Source organism: Perognathus longimembris, chromosome 12 (genome assembly GCF_023159225.1).
Source record: "Perognathus longimembris pacificus isolate PPM17 chromosome 12, ASM2315922v1, whole genome shotgun sequence".
Taxonomy (NCBI): Eukaryota; Metazoa; Chordata; class Mammalia; order Rodentia; family Heteromyidae; genus Perognathus; species Perognathus longimembris.
Genome location: NC_063172.1, coordinates 22520390 through 22544043, shown reverse-complemented (window position 1 = coordinate 22544043; position 23654 = coordinate 22520390). Strand labels below are relative to the sequence as shown.

Genomic DNA, 23654 nt, shown 5'->3' with positions numbered 1-23654 from the left:
GAGTTTTTTAGCTTTAGATACTAATTTTAAGTCTTTAATAAAAATTAACTGAATTGATGTTTTTGTGTATAGTACATAACACAGTCCAGACATCCAGATTTCCTTGGTGCTATTGACTAGAAAGACCATCCCTTCCATCACTAGGCATTCTTGGAGCCTTTGTCAACATTTACTTTGCTCTACATGTGAGAGCATATTTCTGGGTTTTCTGTTCTAATCCATTGGTCCACATGTCTATTTTTATGCCAGTATTATATCATTTTAACTACTATAGCTTTGTAATATAATTTGGAACCAGCAAATAACTTTGTTATTCAAGAATGTTTGGGCTATTTAAGCTCTTTGTGGTTCTATGTGAATTTTAGGGGTTTTATTCTATTTTGTAAAAATCATTGGATTCTTGAAAGTGATTTCATTGAACCTAGGTTTTATCGAGTAGGGTGAACATGTTAAAGATATTAGTTCATCTAATCCATGGATACAATTTGAAAAGAAGTAATGGTCATACCAAATGAATGCTGCTGCTTGCCAAAGATGCTACCACACTTTCCCAGTTACCAAAATGCCTGTTTCACATTCATTTCCAGCACTAATATCACCACTTTATGCCAGCAACAAGGAAGCAGCAATCCAGACAAGAAAATAATCCAACAACAAGTCATCACCAAGGTTTTTCTGAACACAGACTCATATGCCAGCCCTTCTTCCACTTCTATCCTGGATCCTAGCCCCTGTATCTCTCAATGATTTACTGTGTACTAGTCCCCTTCCCTTCAATCAAAAATTTCTTCCCATATTGATTACATCAGTCACTTGACTTTATCTCCTTTTATAAAAGTATGTCTTGATTACAGATCTCCCTCAGGAAACAATCCTGTTTCTCTGATATCATGCTAACCAAAACTTGTTACTTGGTTGACTATAGATATAGTCTTATATTTCTTTACTTCACATTCAACTCACTCAGTTTGAACCATGGGAAATTTCTATTCCACTGGAGCTGTTCACGTAGAGGTCAGGAGAGATCACTGCTTCAATCAACCTCTGGACAGCATTGATAAGTGAGGACTCCCCTTCCTCAGAGCCATTGTCTTGATTTCTGTACTACAACACCATGTGCTTCCTAAGTCATGGCTACTGATATCTCATTAGACCTCAACCAGTTTCCCATATCCAAATCATATGACCTAGTTTCATAAAAATCTTTACTCCTTTCTTATCCTTTTTTATGTTCCTTTGGAATTCAAGTGATATATAAAATGGTTCAAAATATTTCTGGAGCTGGTAGCTCCACTCCTGTAATTCTAGCTACTCAGAGAGCTGAGATCTTGGGATCATGCTTTGAAGGTAGCACAAGCAGGAAACTCTGTGAGATTCTGATCTCCAAATAGCCACCAAAAAGTCAGACGGGGAATTATGTATCAAGAAGTAGAGTGTGAGCCTTCAGCAGCTTAGGAACAGCATTCAGACCCTGAATTCAAGCCCCAGAACTGGCACAAAACAAATAATTGTACAAAATAAAATTCATGGAATTAAACTGGATACAATTGCTATTAAAATACCATATTAAGATATTTCAAAATAAGTCTACAATCTTTATACATTTATTTGTTATTTACAACAACAACAAAAAGGTAATACATGACACCATGGCTCAAACCTATAATCCTAGCTACTCAGGAGGTCGAGGTTCCAAGCCATCTGGGGCAGAAAAGTCTATGAAACTGTTATCACCAAAACACTACTCAGCAAAAGCTGCAAGTGGCGTAGTAGCTCAAAGTGGTAGAGTGCTACCCTTGAGCGAAAAAGCTCAGGAATGGTGAGCAGGCCCTGAGTTCAAGTCCTATGACCACCACCACCGACCAAAAAAAGGCAATACATTGCATATATAGACTAATTTAACATGTTGAACAACAATATGCATGTTTACGTTAGACATGCCATCAATTTCAATTTTTTGTTTGACTTATGAATACAAAAACTATTCGTTAACATTGATTTGTCTTCTGAATGAAATGTGTTGGTCTCTTTAGACTACTAGAACAGAATGGCACATCTGAGTGTTTCAGAAGCAGTATAGTTCTCACAGTTTTAGAGGTTCGGAAGGAATAGGGCGCTGTGGCCATGGAAGATTTAGTGTCTAGTGAGCAATGTCTCCTGGTTTCTAGAGAGCACCTTGTAGATATATGGTCATATGAACTTCCTTGAGCTTCATGAAGGGCTCTGCTCATCACATAGCCACTTCCCCAAACACCCTATCACCTTGCACGTTAGGATTTCAACATAAAAATTACAAAGAAGCATAAACATTCAATCGTAGTGTGAAATTAAAGGTTCTTCAGCTCATGTCACAAAATTATAACTCAAAACCCACCAAAATTCTCAAAGGCTTTTTGTGTCGAATTGCAACTATAATTTTTTCCCCTGTAAGCAAAGATCACAGTCTAGTTTCGTATCTTCAACACAGTTTATATCAGAAAGAAAAAGATGTTAGAACTATGGCTCTAACATTTTTTAGGGGTACCAGTGGGCTTGGGGGGCAACCTCACATCCTTTTCTTGAGGCATGTTTAGCTATCTAGGTGAAGTTAAAAAATAACTTTGCTGGGCTGGGGATATAGCCTAGTGGCAAGAGTGCCTGCCTCTGATACACGAGGCCCTAGGTTCGATTCCCCAGCACCACATATACAGAAAACGGCCAGAAGCAGCGTTGTGGCTCAAGTGGCAGAGTGCTAGCCTTGAGCGGGAAGAAGCCAGGGACAGTGCTCAGGCCCTGAGTCCAAGGCCCAGGACTGGCAAAAAAAAAATAAATAAATAAATAACTTTGCTATCAACTGGATAATTATATGCATCTCTTAGTGTTTTGCCATCTGACTATCAAAATGTAATGAAATAATAACTCCTATCAAAAACAATTGCTTACAAAGGAATAATAATATAAATCTTAAAACTTAAAACCAATCTTAAAACTCTAAATAGCATATAATTTTGCTAACAACTCTCTAGAAATTCTGTTCCTCTGGATAGTTTTAGGCATATTATTTCTCCACTTCAGTTCATACTCTCTTTCAACTTCTTCCTGAAAATTATTGTTCCTACAGGTCTGTTCACCTTTTTCCTCCCTTTCTGTCTAGAAGCAGGCCAAAATGAGAAGAAAATCAGGAAAATACTAATCTACCAATTAATCATTTACCATATTTACTAAATTTAAAGATTGTAATATTAAATAGTAATTAAGTAGCAAAACAGTCTATCAATGTCAGCAAAAATATTTAAGTCTAAGTCATTGTCTATGAAATTTTTGAGTATATATTTCATGCATTCATAAAACAAATTTCAATATAGGATTTTTGTATGGAGTTGTTTGAGCTAATTCTGGTTTATTTCTGATGCTTTAAAATTAAACTTAGTATAAATTAAACTGTGGATGAGTTTATAGAAATGTAATTTAATTGTGACTTAAATAAAAATCCGGTGTCCTCCTATGTGTATGCGAATGTATCCACATATGTTTGTATGTATGTATTATGTATTTTGTTTCTGGGGATCAAAGCCAGAGTTTTGCTTATGCTAGTCAAGTGCTTTACCACTTAGCTATGTTCAAATGCTTCTGATTTTATAAATGAGGACTGACATAAGGAGTAGGATGAATGATACTAAAAAGATATTGAAGTGTCTGTAGTACTCCCAAAACTAAATACTACACTTTACTCATCTTCTAATTTTTTTTCCTCTCCTCTTCCTGAACCAAGGCCATCACATTTACTAAATAAAAATTTGGAAAGCAGAGTTAGACTTGAGTTTCAGGTAAAATTATGAAAATGTTTCACATAAGCATGTGCTAAACATTATAGAGAACATATGAGTGTGGGGTAGGTTGCCATTTATCTCAAATTCAAATTTATTTCAAGGTGTGTACTTAACAGAGTGGGAAATTTTATCTTCTGTCAACTCTACTCCTTGCCTCTTCGTTCTCCATCCCTCCATTCTCATTTACATCCTCCTCTCTAGCAAGTAAATAAGATAGAAATTGGATCACAAATGGCCACTTAGAGTGGATAAATAAGGTGGGTAGTGGCTTTGGACAGGATTTTTATAAAGTAGGAAACTCTGTTAAGAATATATAAAAACAGCTATGTACCTGTGGTTCATATCTGAAATCCTAGCTACTCTGTAGACTGAGGTCTTAGGATCATGGTTCAAAGCCAGGCCCCATGGGAAAGCCCATGAGACCCTTTTCAATTAACCAGCAGAAAGCTGGAAGTAGAGATGTGGCTCAAGTGGTAGAGCACTAGCCTTGAGCAGAAAAGTTCAGGGACAGCAAACAAGCCCTGAGTTCATGCCCCTGAATGGGAATACACACACAAAAATATAAAAGCAAATTTGGGACTTTGCCATAACTTTTGAAAGCATAAACCTTTTTCTGCTATTTGCTTATACTCTTCACTTACTGAATATTACATACCTTTGTAAGAAAAGAAGGGCAAGAATAAAGAAGATTAATTAGAGGTTTGATAAGAACACTGCAGAAACAGTAAGTTGGAAAGCAAGCTATTAAAAAGAAAACATAACAGAACTGACTGAGATGAAAGAAAAGTATTTCTTCCTGGAAGTGTGCCAAAAGAAAAAAGAGGGTGAAAGAGAGATTTCAAAACTTTCTATATATTTAAAACTCCGAAAGTGCAGAAAAATGGAGTCAGACCTAAGTTCTAATATTATTTAAATTGACCAGATTTTTTTCAAGTCAATTAAAATAAATTCCAGGTGTTATGACACTCCAACTGTAAATACCTCAGCATGTGGTTCCATAACGCGAATATTTTCCTACATAAGAATGACTCAGGGCTGGGGATATAGCCTAGTGGCAAGAGTGCCTGCCTCGGATACACGAGGCCCTCGGTTCGATTCCCCAGCACCACATATACAGAAAACGGCCAGAAGCGGCGCTGTGGCTCAAGTGGCAGAGTGCTAGCCTTGAGCGGGAAGAAGCCAGGGACAGTGCTCAGGCCCTGAGTCCAAGGCCCAGGACTGGCCAAAAAAAAAAAAAAAAAAAAAAAAAAGAATGACTCAAACTTTCTAACAAAATTATGTCTTTCACAATATGTTAGTATTTCTCCCACAGTCAGCTTCCTTATCTATCTTGTCAGAACACCATACCACAGCCAGAGAGGTCATTTCAGAAGAAACAAAGTTGAAATGGAGAGTTTCTAATTGCTTTCATTTTCGTTTTCTGTGTTTTGTTTCCAATATGACCTCAAGGCCTCATTGCTCGCCAGGGGCTCCTACCACTGAACCACATCTCCATCAGTTTTGTACCTTTTAATAGGAAGAAAAAGACAGCCAAGAGATATTGAGGATGGGATGTTCCGAAAAGTGAAGAGAATTGGAAATAGGCTTTTGGGAGCATTCAGTAAGGAACAAGTGCTTATACTTCATGGGGTCAGCATTCCGTGTTCCCAAACCTGGCTCCTCAGGTTTACGACATAGGCCTTCGGGTCCGCAGGCTTTCTCCAGATGCCCACTGACCTGAGGCTGAGGTGGTGGAGTGGCAATTATCAGGGCCACCCACTTGAGGTGTTTAGCCAGTTATACTACCTCAGTGTGTGATCCTGAGTAATTGCTTGATACTTCCACACAGGTTTCCTGCTAGCACCATAGGGGTATAGTAAGAGTCCTACCAACAATATTATGAATGTTTGGGACAGTGTAAAATATCTATTAGTACTACTACTGCTATTATTACCATTGTCAACTGAAGAGATAACATCGTGTGTGTGTGTGTGTGTGTGTGTGTGTGTGTGTGTGTGAGAGAGAGAGAGAGAGAGAGGAGAGAGGAGAGAGGAAGAAGGAGGGATATGTGAAAGTTTGTGTACTAGGTGATTTTAAATGTTAATCCATTTAAGGAGGATTAGTGACCAAGGCAGACAGGCCCAGAATTTTATCAAAGAAGGTGGGGCGACAACTGTAGGCCAACTCCCAGAGAAATGAACCATTGATTCCTCTTACCTAGATGAGCCGGGCATGGACAGCCATGGCATGCGTGTCATGACCTGGGATCTGGGAGTGGAAATTGGATGGTTAGAGACTGGTACCTGCAGGTCGGGCTTGGTTTTCCAGTAAAGGTTGTAGATGGGGGGAGGGGGGCGGGGGGCGTGCCTGCGCAAATCCCTGGGACGCACCGGGTGGGGCGGGGCGGGGCGGGGCGGGGCGGGGCGGGGTGGGGCGGGCCTCCAGTGCAGTTAGCCGGGGCTCCTGGGAGGAGTGGCCGGCTCTTGGAACCCAATGCGGCGGCGGTGAGAGTGCACACTGAAGCACTGGCTCCGCGATGGGGCACCTGTGGCTCCTGGAAACTTGGGGTCTCTGGGGGTTGCTTTTGTGGGCCGCGGATCTTCGCACAGGTAAGCAGGGTGTGGTCTTGGAGAGACCTGGAGAGGTCAGCATAGATGGTGACCCTCCTGGGGTCGCCCATGAACCCAGTCCCCCGGACACCTGCCCTGGGCAGAGACTGCGCTGCAGGTTCCTGCCTGGAAGTAGAGCTGACAGACATGGAACAGAGAGAGAAATGGAGACAGGGACTCAGAAAAGGATCAGAATAGACCGTGAAAAAAAAGTTTTCATTGTTTTAAACTCAGCGAGGCTATTGGATCCGTGGAACTTCCTTCCTACCTGCCCTGCTAAGTGACACAATGACAAAGGAGAGAGTAGGGATGAGCAGACAGTCTGAACACTCTTTCCCCCTCATTCTTCCAGGGCCCCGGCCCTGGAATACCGCCATGCCCCTGGAAGACGGGACTGGATGGGGCTTTAGGATGGGTGTCAGTCACTTCCAGGGAAAATTGCCCTGTGTCTTCAAAGTAATACCCTGGAGAGGCCTGGGAGGAATGTGATAAGATAAGAAATTGGAGTTGTCTGCCGAGATAAGAGGAGGATGAACGTGAGATAGACCAGGCAACACCAGCTGAAAATAGGATCCAGCTCCCTCCCTGCTGTGCCCAGCTCTTGGCTGTCCGCTGCCAGGAGTTAGTAGTTACCACCGGTAGGAACACTTGGAATTCTTGGAAAAGGCAGGCTTAAAGTATAGATACACGGAGCTTTTCCATTGTGGGTCAAGACCCCAAGACACTGTTTTCAGAATGGAATAAACTAATTATAATTTTCTAAACCTTTTCTCAGACATCCACTTCCAACAATAATTTTTGTGGCCATTCTATCTTCAGTTAAGTTGTTCTACTTTGAGAATTGGTTTAGCCTCTAAATTACCGATCTATTCTGTTTAAGCAGAAAAATAAATGTCTAGTCTCTGTGAATCTTTGTGTTTTCTTAAAGAACTACCAGCTGGATGTGATACTGCACACATATAACTCCCAGCTCTTGGGAGGATGAGAAGGGAGGATCACGAATTTGAGGCTAGGCTACTTGGCATGGTGAGACTCAGTCTCAGTTTTGAAATAATAATGAGTTGCGTTTTTTGAAGAAGGAGGAGGGGGGAGGAGGAAGGGGATAAGGAGGGGGGGAGGGGGGAAGAAGGGAGAGGAGGAGGAGGAAGAAGAGGAAGAAGAGAAAGAAGATGAGGAGAAGGAGGAGGAGGAGAGAGAGAGAGAGAAAGAAAGAAAGAAAGAAAGAAAGAAAGAAAGAAAGAAAGAAAGAAAGAAAGAAAGAAAGAAAGAAAGAAAGAAAGAAAGAAAGAAAGAAAGAAAAGAAGAAGCAGAAGAAGAAGAAGCAGAAGAAGAAGAAGCAGAAGAAGAAGAAGAAGAAGAAGAAGAAGAAGAAGAAGAAGAAGAAGAAGAAGAAGAAGAAGAAGGAGAAGGAGAAGGAGAAGGAGAAGGAGAAGGAGAAGGAGAAGGAGAAGGAGAAGAAGAAAAGGAAGGAAGGAAGGAAGGAAGGAAGAAAGGAAAGGAAGGAAGGAAGGAAGGAAGGAAGATTACTTGCTCTGTGTTTCTCCAGAGAGCTCTCTATTTCCCGATGAATGCGTTCAAGCTAGCTAGTTCATATTTGCCCTTAATTAGCAGCAGTGGATAACTGATGTGGCCTCAGCAGCAGAAGAGAAAAATATTAAGTCACTGTGACCCTCTCTGTACTAAGTTAGTTGTCAGAAACTTAAGACTGGTCAGCATTTCTATATCCCCTGGAAACTAACCCAGTTTGTTACTAACTTGCATTAATTCAATCAACAAACTGGCTCACTTTCACATTAAGAACTTAGCATCATTAGCACATTCGAAGGATCTCAAAAATTAGAAATCTCATTCTGTCACAGCTGTTCTCAAGGCACTAATGTTGCTTTTCTGTACTTGAACAGTTCTTTAAATCCATCTACTGTTGTCCCTTGAATGCGTTTTTATAATGATTTATTTCTGCATTTTGTTACTCTCTGATGCTGGGGAGGGGGTCTGCTGAGGGTGGCTAAAGATCTGAAGTTAGCAGAGCACAGCATGACAGTCAGAATTCAGCAAGCTTCTTTGAATATGATAGCTCATACTGATGTGAAAATGGTTACCTTCTCTGTAACACCCAAGACTGCTCTTCACAAAGCCAGTGAGTATTAACTAAGCTTTAACTAAGTAGTAGCTAAGGGATTCCTATTACTAAGTATTAACTAAGAGACTGAAGTAAATTAATATGAACTTCAATTCCTGTCAAATTGTTTAGTTGTATCCAAAATAGAACCTAGACATATTTTACTTCAAATCCTATCATTTTTGCAACTTTTGTTTTTACAAGTTTGTAATAGCACAGACTGTGGTGTTTGGAATGAAGAACCTGTCCATCTTACCTCTATTCTTTTGTGTCTTTCAGATGGTTCTAAAACAATCCCCAGAGTTACAGAAGTAATACCTAAATATGGAAGTATAAATGGAGCGACAAGGCTGACTATTAAAGGAGAAGGTATAATCACTTCTCTACCTCTCTTTCCTCATCTCCCTTCTCTATGTCAGCACTAAGGCTGATGTATTTTTATGGGTTATTTCACATTGGTTTCTCAGAGGTAAGTCTAATACTACTTTTGCTGTTTTATAAGAGCAGTATGTAAAACGAGTAAGTTGTATTGATTTCTGTACACCATAGTACCTAGAGTTAGAGGTATGGTATTATATACTTAACATGTTGCTGAGATTATAGATTAAATGTTCTTATTGCAAGATTTGTATGTGTTGTGGTGTAGTGTGTGTGTGTGTGTGTGTGTGTGTGTGTGGTCCTAGGGCTTAAACTCAGGGCCTGAGTGCTGTCCCTGAGTTTCTTTTGCTTAAAACTAGCAGTCTACCACTTGAGCTCTACTTTTGGCTTCTTCTTGTTTGTTTGTTTGTTTGTTTGTTTTTTGGTATTTTATTGGAGATAAGAAATGCACAGACTTTTCTGCTTGTGCTGGCTTTGAACCATGATTTTCAGATCTCATCAGATTCCTGAGTAGCTAGGACTACAGGTGTGAGCCACTGGCACCCAGTGTTCAATGTGTTTCTTTTTGCTATAAATGAAGAAAAGATAAAGATAAATGTTTGAAGATGATAGATACACTTGTGGATTTGCTTTTATTAATTCTTTACAATTATAGCAAAGTTGTAAACTGTGTAGTTTTCTATATGTCAATAATATACTTAATAAAGTTTTAATGTATGTTTTTGTTGCCAATAAGATATATCTCTGTATATAATATGTATATATGGAATATGTTTAATACAATGATAAATTTACAAAACACCTAAGAGTTCTTATCACTATGTGAATGAATGTGAAAAAAGTTTATTTGAAGAACAACATTCACAAAACTCATCCATGCTACCTCTGATCAATAGGTACTTTCATTTTTTACAATTGCACAAGACTGATTTATCTGTTTAAAACACTTCACATCTGTAAATTATAAATGAATACCTAAATGTTGACCCTCTATATCTATTTAAAATGTGTTACTTTTATAAAAAGTCTTTATAAAATATTACAGAAAGTATTGTTTAGGAGAAATTTCAGCTGCTAGAAAATCAAGTGCTAACATTTTTTTTGTATATCCAAATGATTTATGTCTATTTCTAAATTTGATGTCCACTTATAAAGGCAAAACTTGCTACTGGATTACCCTGCTCAAAAGGCTGTGTTTAAGGCCTCAGAATGTAGCACAGTGGTAGAGCACTTGGCTAACAGGTGGGAGGCCCTGGGTTTTAAAACCCAGTGTTGAAGAAAACAAAGCAAAAAAGGAGGCAAAGTTATGATTTTATGAGAGCAAAACAGAAGTGTTTTGAGCAACAGCATGATCATAGAAACAATTGTATTTCCTTCTAAGATGACTGTATTGATGAAGTTCATTATCATTTTGATAAGTTCTGGAATGTCACTAAACTATATTACTTTTGTTGCTTTATACCTGTGGCTCATATTTCTCCATTCTGGTTTGTAATGTCTATCATATATCTCTTTATTAAAAAAATACTATGATAGCATGACATTTGTGGGAGTGATATGGGCTTTGATGCAGTCTATTCAATGCCATCTCTGGCAATAAAATTTACATGCCTGGAGCAAGTTACTTCTCTGAGCCCTGGCTTCCTCAGTAGTAACATGAGCTATTAATTTCTACATCGTGGACTCATAAATATTGGAAAGAATAATGTAGCTAAAGTACCCCCTACGAGTGTTTGCTACTTTATGCTTTAGTACTAATGTTTTCCAGTACTATTGTTAAAGCCTCGGTTTCCTTCTTTAGAAGCTATCTTCCATCAAGATTTTGTTCCCTTACCTCACTTTATGTCTTTATGTTTTGAATATTATAACTTTTAAGTACATTTCCAAGACCTGCTTTAAGAACAACAACAACAAAACCCTCAAACAAAAGAGAAACAAACCAATTTGAGTCTTATGTGACAATTGCTGGCTGAAAGAACACTAGCATTTTCCATGATAGCAGCTTGGGCATTACTTTATTGGCTGAGTGCTATCGGGAGACCCAGGTTTGTGTGCCTGGCAATTTTTGTCTCCAGTTTTTCTTCTACAGAGAGAAACACATCAACATGTCAGGAATTTCCATGTGAAGGCTCAGTTGTTTCTGCTTCCAGGTTACACCCATCCCTTCCTGTTATCTATGTGCTTTGGAGCATGTCCAGAGTTTCTTCTTTGTTTCAAATGTTATTTTTAAATAAAAACTTCTTTTAAAAGATTAGCTCATTTGTTATTCTTTTTGCTGTATTGCAATTAACTTAAAAATCATAAATATTTTTATATTTCTGTGCCTTTAGCAAAATGTATAACTAAAGTGTTTACAAATCTTGTTCATTTGGTTCACATTTTCCCATAAGCTTTACTCATAGACATTCTCTCTCCCTCTCCCTGTGTCTCTCTCTCTTTCTCTCTCTCTCACACACAGGTGACATTATAGTCACTTCAAAACTTTAAAAAAAAATACCATATCTTGTTAGTATTATTTTTCAGAATTGTAGTTGATTTGGGAATGCCAAAGAAGAGACTTCTGTCACCCTGTCACCAAGGTAGCATGTTCCTAGCAGAAAAACAAATTCCTATATCGCTTCCTGAACTGCAGCACAAGTAAGACTTTCCATCCTTTGGTTAGTTGGCAGTGGCCCTTCTTGGTTCCACGCTCAATGTGAACACCAAAGATAAGCAGACATTGGCAGAAGAAAAAGAGTGGATTTACAAGTAGCTTGCTTTCCTGTGTTCATGTGCTTTCTCCTAATTCCATATGAGTAACAGCTGTCTTTCTAGTTTCTAAACTGCCAACTAAATTCAAATATCTGTCATACGTGAAATGTATATGTATATTTGTCTTTATATGGATCAATGTCAAATGAATTCTTTAATAAAGGCTTAATCTGTGAGGAGTACAGTGTTGTTTGTTGAAAGCCCCACCCCTTTGTTTATTTTTTGCTTACTTTTCCTACTTATAATGTTAAGGATAGGCTCGAAATAAGAAGGAACTGGTACTTTCATTCGTGGGTCACAGCACTTGTCTACAATCTGAGCTCAGATCCCGGCTTTCCACTTAGTGATACTGTTATTTGTCTGTCTATGTATCTGTCTATCTATCTAGCTAGCTAGCTATCATCTATCTATCTACTATGCTGGTCCTGGGGCTTGAATTTGGGGTTTGGGTGCTGTCCCCAAGCTTTTGTGCTCACTTCCACTTCTGGCTTTTGGAGAAAAGAGCCTTCTGGACTTTCTGCCAGACATGCTCAGGCTTGCTTCAAACCAGGATCTTCAGATCTCAGGCTCCTGAGTAGCTAGGACCATAGGCATGAACCTGTGGCACCTGATGACTGTCTTGCTGGGTTTTGTATATTTTTTTAAAGAATGCTAATGGTAAAAGGTTCACCAAATTCCCCGTCCTGACCAAAGGCTGGAAATAGGGGTACACATCCATAATCTCAGAGTGAGAGGCTTAAGAGCTGGAGAATTTCAGTTCCAGCTTAGCCTAGGTTAAAAAATGAAAAAAAAAAAAAAAAAAGAAGCCAGGCATAATGCACTTGTCATTCCCGCTACCAGAGGATATATAAATTATAGGACTGATATTGAGACCAATCTGGGTAAAAGCAAGAACCTATCTCAAAAACATAACCACAATTTTAAAAGGCTAGTGGCATGACTTAAGTATATAGTTCTTGCCTAACAAGTGTGAATTTTGAGTTTAAACCCCGATACCAATACAACTAAAAAATTCTCCTCAAAATTGAGCCTCAGTTGTCCTCAGAGATCCCTGGTATTTTCCTCAAGTTTTATCCTACGTGTCTCTAAGAGTTAGAGCCTAACTAAAGTATGAGCTTGAAATTCCTGCTCCAGGTGAAGATTTCATCACTTATAAAATAGTATCCTTCTCTTCTCTCTCTAGTCCCTTTGACTTATTTTTTAAGTAGCTTTTTTCCACCATACTTAGTATTTGGCGCGCTCTCTCTCTCTCTCTGTCTCTGTCTGTTTGTCTCTCTCTCTGTGTTAGTAGACAGATGCATACATATACATATAAATTTCACAAAACTTCCATGAATAAATCAATTCAAGGCCAATTTTTGTGTTTCCAGAGATTATAACTATAGGGTTAAAGCTGAAATAAATGGACTGCTTGCTTCATGCTGTTCGGTATTGTTTATTGCATGATCAAGTACTGGATGACAGTTGTTAGCTCTCTGAATATTGAATTCCATTAGCAGTAATTGAATCTTTTTACTTTTTCAGGTTTTTCTCAAGCAAACCAGTTTAACTATGGAGTTGATAATGCTGAGTTGGGAAACAGTGTGCAATTAGTTTCATCTTTCCAGTCAATTACTTGTGATGTAGAAAAAGATTCAAGTCATTCAACTCAAATTACATGCTATACTAGGTCTGTTTCAAAGTGTCTTTAATAACATCATTTTCATCATGTAAGAATCAGTTATGTTCATTGGTTTTGAATAGTTTTGTCAGTCTACCTACCACAAGCAATATTTTTCTGGTTTCTAGTTATTATTTTTGATTTTATGATATCTAGCCTATTTTATACCTTTATTTTGTGGAACCATAATGTTCTTTTCACATATTGGCATGATAAGAGCATACCTCATATCTACTCTCCTATTATTACAGCCATTATCTTATCATTATCATACTCTTTTAGTAGATAAATGGCTACTATTAAAATGTAATGATGTTCCTCAAAATGCCAAAATTATGCTTTCCCATTCAGTGTGGCTAATTTTGTTTAAAATATTCACATAGTTATTAAGATTAAAATGACCATTTTGTACAGTGACATTTTAAGTTTTTTACTACCAGCTCAAATTGATGTGTATTATTAACAATTAAGGAAACATTTTAAATCATCTGAAATTGCAGCTTTTAATACTAACTTTAGAGATAGGTATCACATATTTCAGAGGATTTATATTTATATTTATATTGTTTTTTCTGGCTGTTTTTCAACTGCAAACCTGTACTTAAGAGGAAACTTGATGAATACCTTTGAAAAAGAATATCATGAGATAATGGAATCTGTCAGGTTGATGCTAGTATTTTGTATGCTTATCGCTACTGGTTTTTACTGTATATGTTGTCCTTTATGCCATTTCAATAAATAAACAGGGCATGGTGATGCATACCACCCAGGTACGTGAGAGGCTTAAATAAGAGGGACTTGGTCTGCGGAGACCCCTGGCAAAAAATAGGAGACAGGAGATCGTATTAAGACAACAACAACAACCAAAACAAAACAATAAAAGGATAGGTATATATGGCTCAAATAGTAAGAGTGACTGTCTAGTAAGACCTCAAGTTCAAACTCCAATATTATCACCCTAATAGTAAATAAATAAATTGAATTTAACTATGATTCAAATAGAAATTTAGATAAGTTTATTTTCACAGATAACATGTATTCTATCTAGGATAGTATTTTTTTTATCATGAAGAAATATTTTTATTTTGGTCCAGGTACTCAGTAAGACAGTATTTTTAATTATGACTGGCCACTAAGATAAAAATGATTCTACCTTCATGTGTCCCTCATTGACCTTTCAGAGCAATGCCAGAAGATTCCTACACTGTGAGAGTCAGTGTGGATGGAGTTCCCATTGCTGAGAATCACACCTGCCATGGTCGCAGTGGCAGCTGGGCGTGCAGCTTCCATGTATGTGTCTCTCCTTTGGACTCACACCGAATTGGTCTTAGCCTTCTTTTTGATAGAACTGGGTTTTTATTGTTTAATTTTGCAAATTGTTTTTTTCAGAATAAAAAAAATCCATATTAGCCAGGCAGAATGGCTCAAGCCATTCTGTAATCCTAGCTACTTGAGAGATAGAGATTGAGAGGTAACAGTTCAAGTTCAGCCTGGGCATAATAAAAAGTTTGAGAGACTCCATCACAACCAGCTATGGGTGGATCACAATGGCAGAGCACAGCGACTCTTCCTGTCATTCCCAGTGAGAAGAGGAAGCACAAATAGGATTATAACTCAGCTTCCTGAGTATAAAGTGAGATCGTGTCTTAAGAATAACCTAGGTAAAGGGTTGAAGACATGGCTCAAGTAATATAGTGCTTTCCTAGGAGACCCTGAGTTCAATCCCCAGTACACAGGAGAATGTCTAGGTGTATGTGTGCATATACATACATATAAATGTACATTTCTCTAAAATATGTGCTACCTAGTTCCAAAGTTGATATGTACACATATACATTTTCTTATGCTAATATATGCATATTATATATGCTAATATATTTCTCTAATATATTACATATAGTAACATATTTGTGTATACATACATATTTTATGCATTGTATTATATATTATATATTATAACGTATAATACATAATGCAAATTGTATGTTACATTACATAATATGATATATAATGTATAATATATGTATAGTACATACATATGTACACACATATACAGAAATGACTATATTAACACATATGTATATATATATATTAGCATAAGATCATTTTCTTAGTTTTGATAATTTTTATGGCAATTGAATCTCTTATTTCTGGTTCATTTCACCCACTTTTAGTGGGAATTTATGGTTAATAAATATCACTACATACTTGCACTTTTGTTTTCTTGTTTAAACATTTTCCCATCTCTGTTCATAGTTTGATTCTTCCTTTTCCTATTTCATAATATTCACTACTTCATTATAGACAGAAATGTTACAGCTTTTCCTTTTTTTAGAGAATGTATTTATCTTTATTTCTTAGCTTCACAAAAAGATTAAATTATACTAAGAAAGTCAAGGGTCCACATGCTTGGATAGCAAAATCTGTAGGTGCTCAAATTCTGTATATGAGATGGTGTAGTGTTTGCATTATCCTGTGACCATGCTTCTATAGAAAAGAAACCAGTTTTAGATTGCTTATTATACATAATAATGCAATGTAAATCCTCTGTAGATAGTTGTTGCCCTGAATTTTAGGGAAATACCCATAAGAAAAAAATTTCTATAGCTTAAAATATTATTTGTACAGCTTATATTCAATTCATAAACAATATTGCTCATGTTAATTTGATTTATGATTGGTTACCGTTACAGAGGGGCAACTGCCTAGCCTTATGAGACTCACTTATGTGCTGAAACAAACACAACATATCATGTGAACAGCTTTTCTTTCTATGTAATTTCGAATGTAATGAACTTGCATGTTGCGTAGGATACACTCGAAATTTAATTTTGAAGTCGTTAGTTTTAACTATATATGTTTCCCCTAATTGCCACCCCATATATTCTTTAACATTGCCCTTAAATGTTAAGTTGTGAGTTACCAACTTACCACAAGGTTCCCGCAAAAGTAAATGCTGAGGAGCAGAAAGTGAGACCCTCAAGAAGATTCAACTTCCCACATACCCATAGTTGTATTTCCTTCCTAGATTAGGAGCTAACACACAATCTAAGCTCAGCACAACTGGACTGGACTTCTTTTATTCTAGCTTATTCTATCTGGACTGTCCTCTCCGTCTCCAGCTAGAAAGCAGTAACCACCTTTCCCATAGTTATTCAGAGGCCAAACTGGCTTTACCTTCTGAGTTGGCTCTCAAGTTCAGCTTCGTGTTTCTTTTTCTATATGGCCTTAATTTTTTTTTTTTTTTTTTGGCCAGTCCTGGGCCTTGGACTCAGGGCCTGAGCACTGTCCCTGGCTTCTTTTTGCTCAAGGCTAGCACTCTGCCACTTGAGCCACAGCGCCACTTCTGGCCGTTTTCTGTATATGTGGTGCTGGGGAATCGAACCCAGGGCCTCATGTATATGAGACAAGCTCTCTTGCCACTAGGCCGTATCCCCAGCCCCCTCTATATGGCCTTAATTTTGATATTGCTCTTGTATTTATCCCTTACAATAGCATCCCAGAAGGTCTCTATATTCCAAATTACAGTACTGTTCTCTTTCCCTACCCCATATTCACTCCTCTTTTCTCCACTGTCTGCAGGTTTCCTTTCTTTCATCAGTCAGGAACCAAGTCAGTTTCCAAAAATGACTTCAAACATTTTCCCTAAGGACTCAGTTTACTTAATTCTCTTTAGTGAATTATTTGGGGTTCTTAAAATTTCAGAAGAGCCTTCTTTTACTAAGTTCCTTAGTTGGGAAGTGGGTTTATACTGTGCTTCAGGGTTCAAAAATATCATCACCATTTATTAGTTGTAATTTGGGCAGAATGAAACTACTTCTGTCAAGTGGACATTATATCATAATATCAGGATGCTGTGATGAAACATGATATGAGATGAAATTGATAAAATGATTGTTCTAAGTTGTGAAAGATTATATCTGAAGACTTCTTATCCTCATATTTCAAAATTATCTCTTTTCTTTGACACTTGAAAAACAATGTTCTTTTACATTTAAAAAGAAATCTGGTCATCTTAGTAAGAATAGAGGGCCAATTCACCTTATTGAGAATCTACTTTGTTCTAAATTATTTTTTTTAGTAATGGAGTGTCCATTTCTCTCATTAATTGATTATTTAATTAATTCTTAAAAATCCTTCCCATGTCTCTGATCTGTCTGTTTTCTGCAGCACCGTTGTTTCCAAAATGTAAATACTTCTTGATCTGTTTCTAGATGATTAATTTTCTCAGCACTTTTTCAAAATGTAGATAATTAATTCTTCTTGATTACTGAAGATTCTCTGTTTTCCTAAAGTCTGCTCTTTACCTATGTAAATCATTAATTTTCTTCACCTTTCACAGTAATTATTTTTCATCGTGTGTGTGTGTGTGTGTATGTGGAGAGGAAGTGGGTGTGCATGTGGGTGTGTGTGAGTGTGAGTGTGTTGGTGTCTGGGGCTTAAACTCAGCACCTCCTTCTTTTGCTTGTCACTACCCTATACCCTTCCACACTGGCCCTTCACCGGAACACCACCACTTCTCTCTTCTAGCTTTTTACTCTGGTTAATTGTGATATGAATCTTGAGGATTGAACCTTGATCCTCAGACCTCAGCTGTGTAAGTAGCAAGAACTGCATGTGTGAGCCCACTCTTTTAGAACAATCAGCGTATGTTTATTTGTGTAATAGCTAATGTAGTATTTATTGAGGTATCTATTATATACCATGTGATGTTCTTAATATTTTAGAGTTATTAACTCATAGTAATCTTGTAACTGAATACAAGTATTTTTTACCTCTGTTTTATAAATGATGAAAATGTTGCACAGAGAAATGATGTTGCTTACCCAAAGTCACATAGCTAGGAAGTGATTAAGCTCAAATATCAAACTGAAAAGTATAGCTGCAAACCTGGGCTCTTAACTGTGATACCCTTCTTTTTTTTTCTGTGTACTTGAATATCTCTAAAAGGTAGAAAATCTTTCCTTAATTACTGCAGTAGTAAATTATCATAAATGTAGTGGCTTACTACAATGCAAATCTACTATCTTATAGTTCTGTAGGTAAGTCTAGGCTATAATCAGGTGTGTGGATAGCTACCTTACTTATGGAGATGCTATGGGAGATTCTGTATTCTTGCCTTTTCTAGCAGCTCATGACTGGCCACATGCTTTTGGCTCCTGTTCCCCTTCCTTTATCTCCAAAACCACCAATGGCAGCTAAATCTTTATTGTATTCTATCACTCTCACTCTGATTCCAGTAAATATCTTATCTTCTTTTATTCTGACTGTCCCCCATTTCCCAGTTCTACTTCAAGAATCTTTGGGGGCTGGGAATATGGCCTAGTGGCAAGAGTGCTTGCCTCCAACTCATGAAGCTCTCAGTTCCATTCCCCAGCACCACATATATGGAAAACAGCCAGAGGTGGCGCTGTGGCTCAGGTGGCAGAGTGCTAGCCTTGAGCGGGAAGAAGCCAGGGACAGTGCTCAGGCCCTGAGTCCCAGGCCCAGGACTGGCCAAAAAAAAAAAAAAAAAAAAAAAAGAATCTTTGGAAATACTTTGGGCCCATGGGGCAATACAGAATTATCTCCTTATTTTAAAGTCAGCTATTTAGTAACTTTAATTCCACCTACAACCATCTACCATAGCCTAATCTTTCCATAGAGATTGGGGTGTGGACACCTTAGAAAACCATTATTTTGTTTATGACAGGAATTGAAATCTCAGTTGCACTGGTGGCCTTGCTGGAATTTGCCTCTTTTTTAATTCTCATTTGCTGTCACATTTCTTAAGAAAAATGATTGCACTGCTCTAGGAATTTATCATTACTGTGCCAGATAAAACTTCTTTTACTGATTTTTTTTTTCTTATTTTGCTTCTGATTTTGAAGCATATTTTTTTCTTTCCCTTCAAGGAGTTAAGCAAACATAATGTCTATAATTTTATTCTATCAAATTCCTGAGAGTATTCTTAATAACTGTGATCTGGCTTATAGTGTTTACTAAAGGATGATTGAGTTTTCAAATTCCAGGTTGATGAGTCTGAATCTTGGGAATCCAATCTGGTACATGGGAGGTGTGGGTGCAAGTACTCAGCCATGTGGAATCTCAGAAGCCTGTCTCCCCCAAATTTCCCAGTTGCTTCCAGGAAAGCAAAGCAGAGGTGATTATGGGTAGAAACTCCCTGAAACACCCTCTCCCTCAACCCTTGGCTCTCCTGGCCCACTGCCCCTCAACCTCCCAGCTTAACAAAGAATAAAGTAGTTTAACAAAAACAACCAAACAAAAGTTACTGGCTGATAATATTGTGAGATGGAAGCATTTTTAGGGAATAAGGAAACAATCCTGCATGACCAGAACATAATCAAAACTTTTATTTCTTTCACATAAGAAGGAATATTTTGATAGTCCTAATATGGATATTATTGAAATAGGAGTATAAATAGATCTATTCCATGAAGTTAGAATCAACATAGAGAAAACACTGCTTATCCATATTATTATTTTACAGACGAAAAGTTTCAGAACGCCAACAATAAGGAATATCACACCTTTATCTGGAACTCCAGGTCAGTTCTTGTAATAGCTGAAATATGTTGGTTGGTGGCAGTTAATTCCATTTACTTGGATTGTATATACATCCTCATAATACCTAAAATTTTATACATTTCATTTTTTGCTTATGAAACTGGTTACCAATTTAAATACTTTCAAAATATGAATCATTAACACTTAATTTTCATCATAGTAGATGTTTAGTTATCTTCTAGTGTTTATTATGATAATACCATTTGGCCAGTTTATAATCCCTACAGAATACATGAGAATACCCTTTTCTTCAGCCTAGTCAATTGTAAGTATGAGCTGTTTTCAAATATTCTTCACAGAGAGTAATAGTACATGGTAACAGAATTGGTAATGATTACTGTAAATGACAATCTAAGCATTTGGGAAATAGAAACTGGACTGCTCAGTGAGATCCTGCTTTAAAATAAAAAGAAATTTATAAAAAAGAAAATATAATAGGCTTTAAATGTTTTCAGTTCTTTGATTTGCTATTAAATTTATTTTAGGTTTGTTAAATATATGCATTTCATTTGATAAGCCAGTTCTCCTTTTTCCATATGAAATTGTAAGAATTCTTTGGAGGATATTAAATGTTTATATGTCATATATATGTGTGAAAATTTGAGTTTACCACTTGCTTTGAAAAAAATATTTTGGGGGGGGGGGGGGAGAACAATACCAGAGCTTAAACTCAGGGACTCATGGTCACTCAACTGATAACAATGTTCGTCAAGAAATGTACTCATTATCTTACTTATATAACTGTAACCCCCCTTACATCACCCTTACAATACATAAAATTAAATTAAGAAAAGAATTCTGCTTCTGCAGAACACTGGTGGCTCATGCCTGTAATTCTAGCTACTCAGGAAGCTAAGATCTGAGGATAGTGGTTTGAAGCCAGCCCAGGCAGAAAAGTTCCCATGAGACTATCTCCAAATAACCTCTTAAAAAAACGGAAGTGGAGCTATGGCTTCAAGTGGGAGAGCGCTGGCCTTGCTAGTACTATCGCTAGCAAAAGAACTCAGGGAGTGCCCAGCCCCTGAGTTCAAGCCCCTAGATGGACAAAAATAATCTGTTTTTAATTGGAAAACTTTTTAGTGTTTTGGGATAGGTATTAATATGCAGAGCCTACTTGAATGTTTTGCTTTGTTTTCAGGTGCATTAATAACAATCCAAGGGAGAATCTTTACTGATGTCTATGGCAGTAATATTGCTGTAAGCTCAAATGGGAAAAATGTTAGGATTTTGAGGTAATTTTTTGTGGAAATATAATAATGGGTCAAACAATGTTAAAACCCTCTACAGTGGTAGCTAGGGTTTTTCAGTCATATTATTGAAGAAAAATAGACTATTGATTGACTCATGGTCAAGAAGCAATGGTGACTATTCATTTCTTTTCTGGGATGACAACATTCCTTCTTTTTCTGTGATGAATTTCCTTAATTGAAGCCACACAGAGGCAAGTTCAATATTAATTGGGTTATAGTCAAAGAACTTCATTCATGGAAGACTATTTTACATATTCCATCTCATTTTATGTAACACTCAAGATCTATATAGTAATGTTAGGAGGAACACTTAAGCCTTCTAATACACAACTTGCTACTTTTTCTACTATACTGTGTTAAATGATAGTGTGCTGAAACAGAGTCAATCACTCATTTAGTGGGCCAGGGTTTAAATCCTGAGTGCTCTATTTACTAGCTGTGGAGCAGATCATAACATTGTTTAGTTAACTAATAGAACAGAAAATAATTGTCTACATTTGAACTAGAAACAATACAACATTTTCCTGTGGTGGAGATAAGGGTATTTCAGCCTGTCTTAGCAGACTAAAAGCCCTGTTCATTTTCTATTGTATCACAGCTTTCAGGGTGTTTCATGCTTACTGAATAATTATACAAAACTAGTGAGTGGATATGTTAAATAAACAATTCAGGCAGCAATTGGAGGATTTATTAAATCCTACAAAAGTTATAGTCTATGTGCAATTGCATATATAATTTGGTAAAAGGAGCAATTTTGAAGTTTCAGTAAATGAAACAAAAGTAACTTATCTGGCATAATTTGAGGTAGAATTTTCAGTTAAATCACATTTGCATGCAGCTTTAATGTTCTGGAAATATCCATATTTGTTCCTTTTATGGGTTGAAAGAACTACTAGAAAATTTGATGTAAGTCAAGATTTTTTTTCTGCCTCAGTATAATTGGTTGTTATAAATGATTCATATTCTTATCTTACATGGAATTTTCTCATTTATCCTTGCCCATAATGATACCAGGAAATACAAAGTTTAACTTGGAGAGATTCTTTTTCTTCCTTCTGCAGTTGGAATTTATTTCTGTTTTATACTAAGGATCCAGTGATTTTTTATGAAGTTACAAAATCACTCATAAAGACCCTCAGTGGGTCAGTCTACAGAACCCATGCACTCTGGAAATCCCAATCCCTAGGGAATACTGATAGATGAAAATTTCCACAAATATATAATTTCACACAATCATTAATGGGAGTGTGAGAAGTTCTTAACAAAGTTACTTATCTAATTTGCAGAATGTTAATTATGACTTCCCCCAATGAATTTCTTTGTGCCTGAGTTTTATCATCAAGGAGTGTAGAACAAAGGATGGGTCATAGGGCGGGTAGCTAGGGAAACTTCCCAGTTCTTGTTCAATTAAATTTCTAAACCCAGACTAGGTACACATTATGCCAGGACATGAAAATGGGTAGAGGACCTACTTTTTGCAAAAGAGCTTTTGATCTAAAAGAGTAGGAGAGAAAAATTCTAAAAGATGTGTTTAAGGCCATACATGGTAGTGTTCTCACAGATAGGCAAGCCTATGATGCTGTGGGAATTTGCAAGCATGGGTACAAAACAGGTTTGAATTCCTGCACTATGCCCCACTTGCTATAGGCTTGCCCAAGCAACTTAACCACTCTGTGTCTGTTTATCCATCTGTGAAATTGAAGGATGATAATTACTGAATTATAATATAGTGATATACATTAAATGTAGTTATAGAGAGCCCCTCTTAGTTTTGGCTGTTAATTTTTTAGTTGGAATTAGTTGGAATAAGGCAGGAGGTTAGAAAGAGAATTTGAATCAAAGTATCTTTATAATGGGTATAATAACTCAGTTTACTTCCTTTATGATGCTAAGGTAATAATCAAATAGAAGGACTTCTGTGCAAAAGTATCTTTAAAAAGTTCAGTATAGGGAAAGAATGAGGGAGGGGTGACACTGTTCAGAAGGAAATGTTAATAGATGTTTGTTTAAGGAAGTAATGATGGATAGTAATTAGTAATAAGTGATTAAGAAAAAAATAAGATGGCTATTGTTTGTGGGAAGTGCATTTGGAAACCATTTATTAATCTAACTTGACTTCTTTCTAATACAAATATTTATGCAGAGTTTATATTGGAGGAATGCCCTGTGAACTTCTCATAACACAATCTGATGATTTGTAAGTAATTAAAATAATTCTTGTTGAAAAAATAAATAGTAAATACAAGCATACTTAATAGTAGTGGTAAGAAATATCACATAGCTAAATGCCTTCATAATACAATATGAGTTATAATACTTTATTTGATAAACTAATATTCATTTATATAATTAGCTGCTAACTTACTTTCTTCTTTGTCTTCAGTGTAGTATGCTATAAATTACTACTTAAGTTGTTTGGAAATAATTTCTTTACTTGATTGTATTTTCAATGTTTTTAGAGAAATACTAATAGGTATAACAAATTTAATTACAAAACATTTCTGCATAGAATAAAATTTTATAACTCATCAC

The 23654-nt window shown here is 36.8% G+C and overlaps 1 protein-coding gene across 2 annotated transcripts in view; it reads left to right on the top strand.

Annotated features, from left to right (window-relative positions):
* Positions 1-6267: 6267 nt before the first annotated feature.
* Pkhd1l1 (PKHD1 like 1) overlaps positions 6268-23654 on the top strand; it is a 132078-nt gene continuing 114691 nt past the window's right edge. For both annotated transcript variants that reach the window (XM_048359272.1, XM_048359271.1), the window contains exons 1-7: positions 6268-6397; positions 8796-8885; positions 13170-13314; positions 14487-14595; positions 19796-19853; positions 21011-21104; positions 23266-23319. In XM_048359272.1, coding sequence (XP_048215229.1) covers positions 6325-6397; positions 8796-8885; positions 13170-13314; positions 14487-14595; positions 19796-19853; positions 21011-21104; positions 23266-23319 — 623 coding nt within the window. In that variant the 5' untranslated portion in view covers positions 6268-6324. The remainder of the gene's footprint in view (positions 6398-8795; positions 8886-13169; positions 13315-14486; positions 14596-19795; positions 19854-21010; positions 21105-23265; positions 23320-23654) is intronic.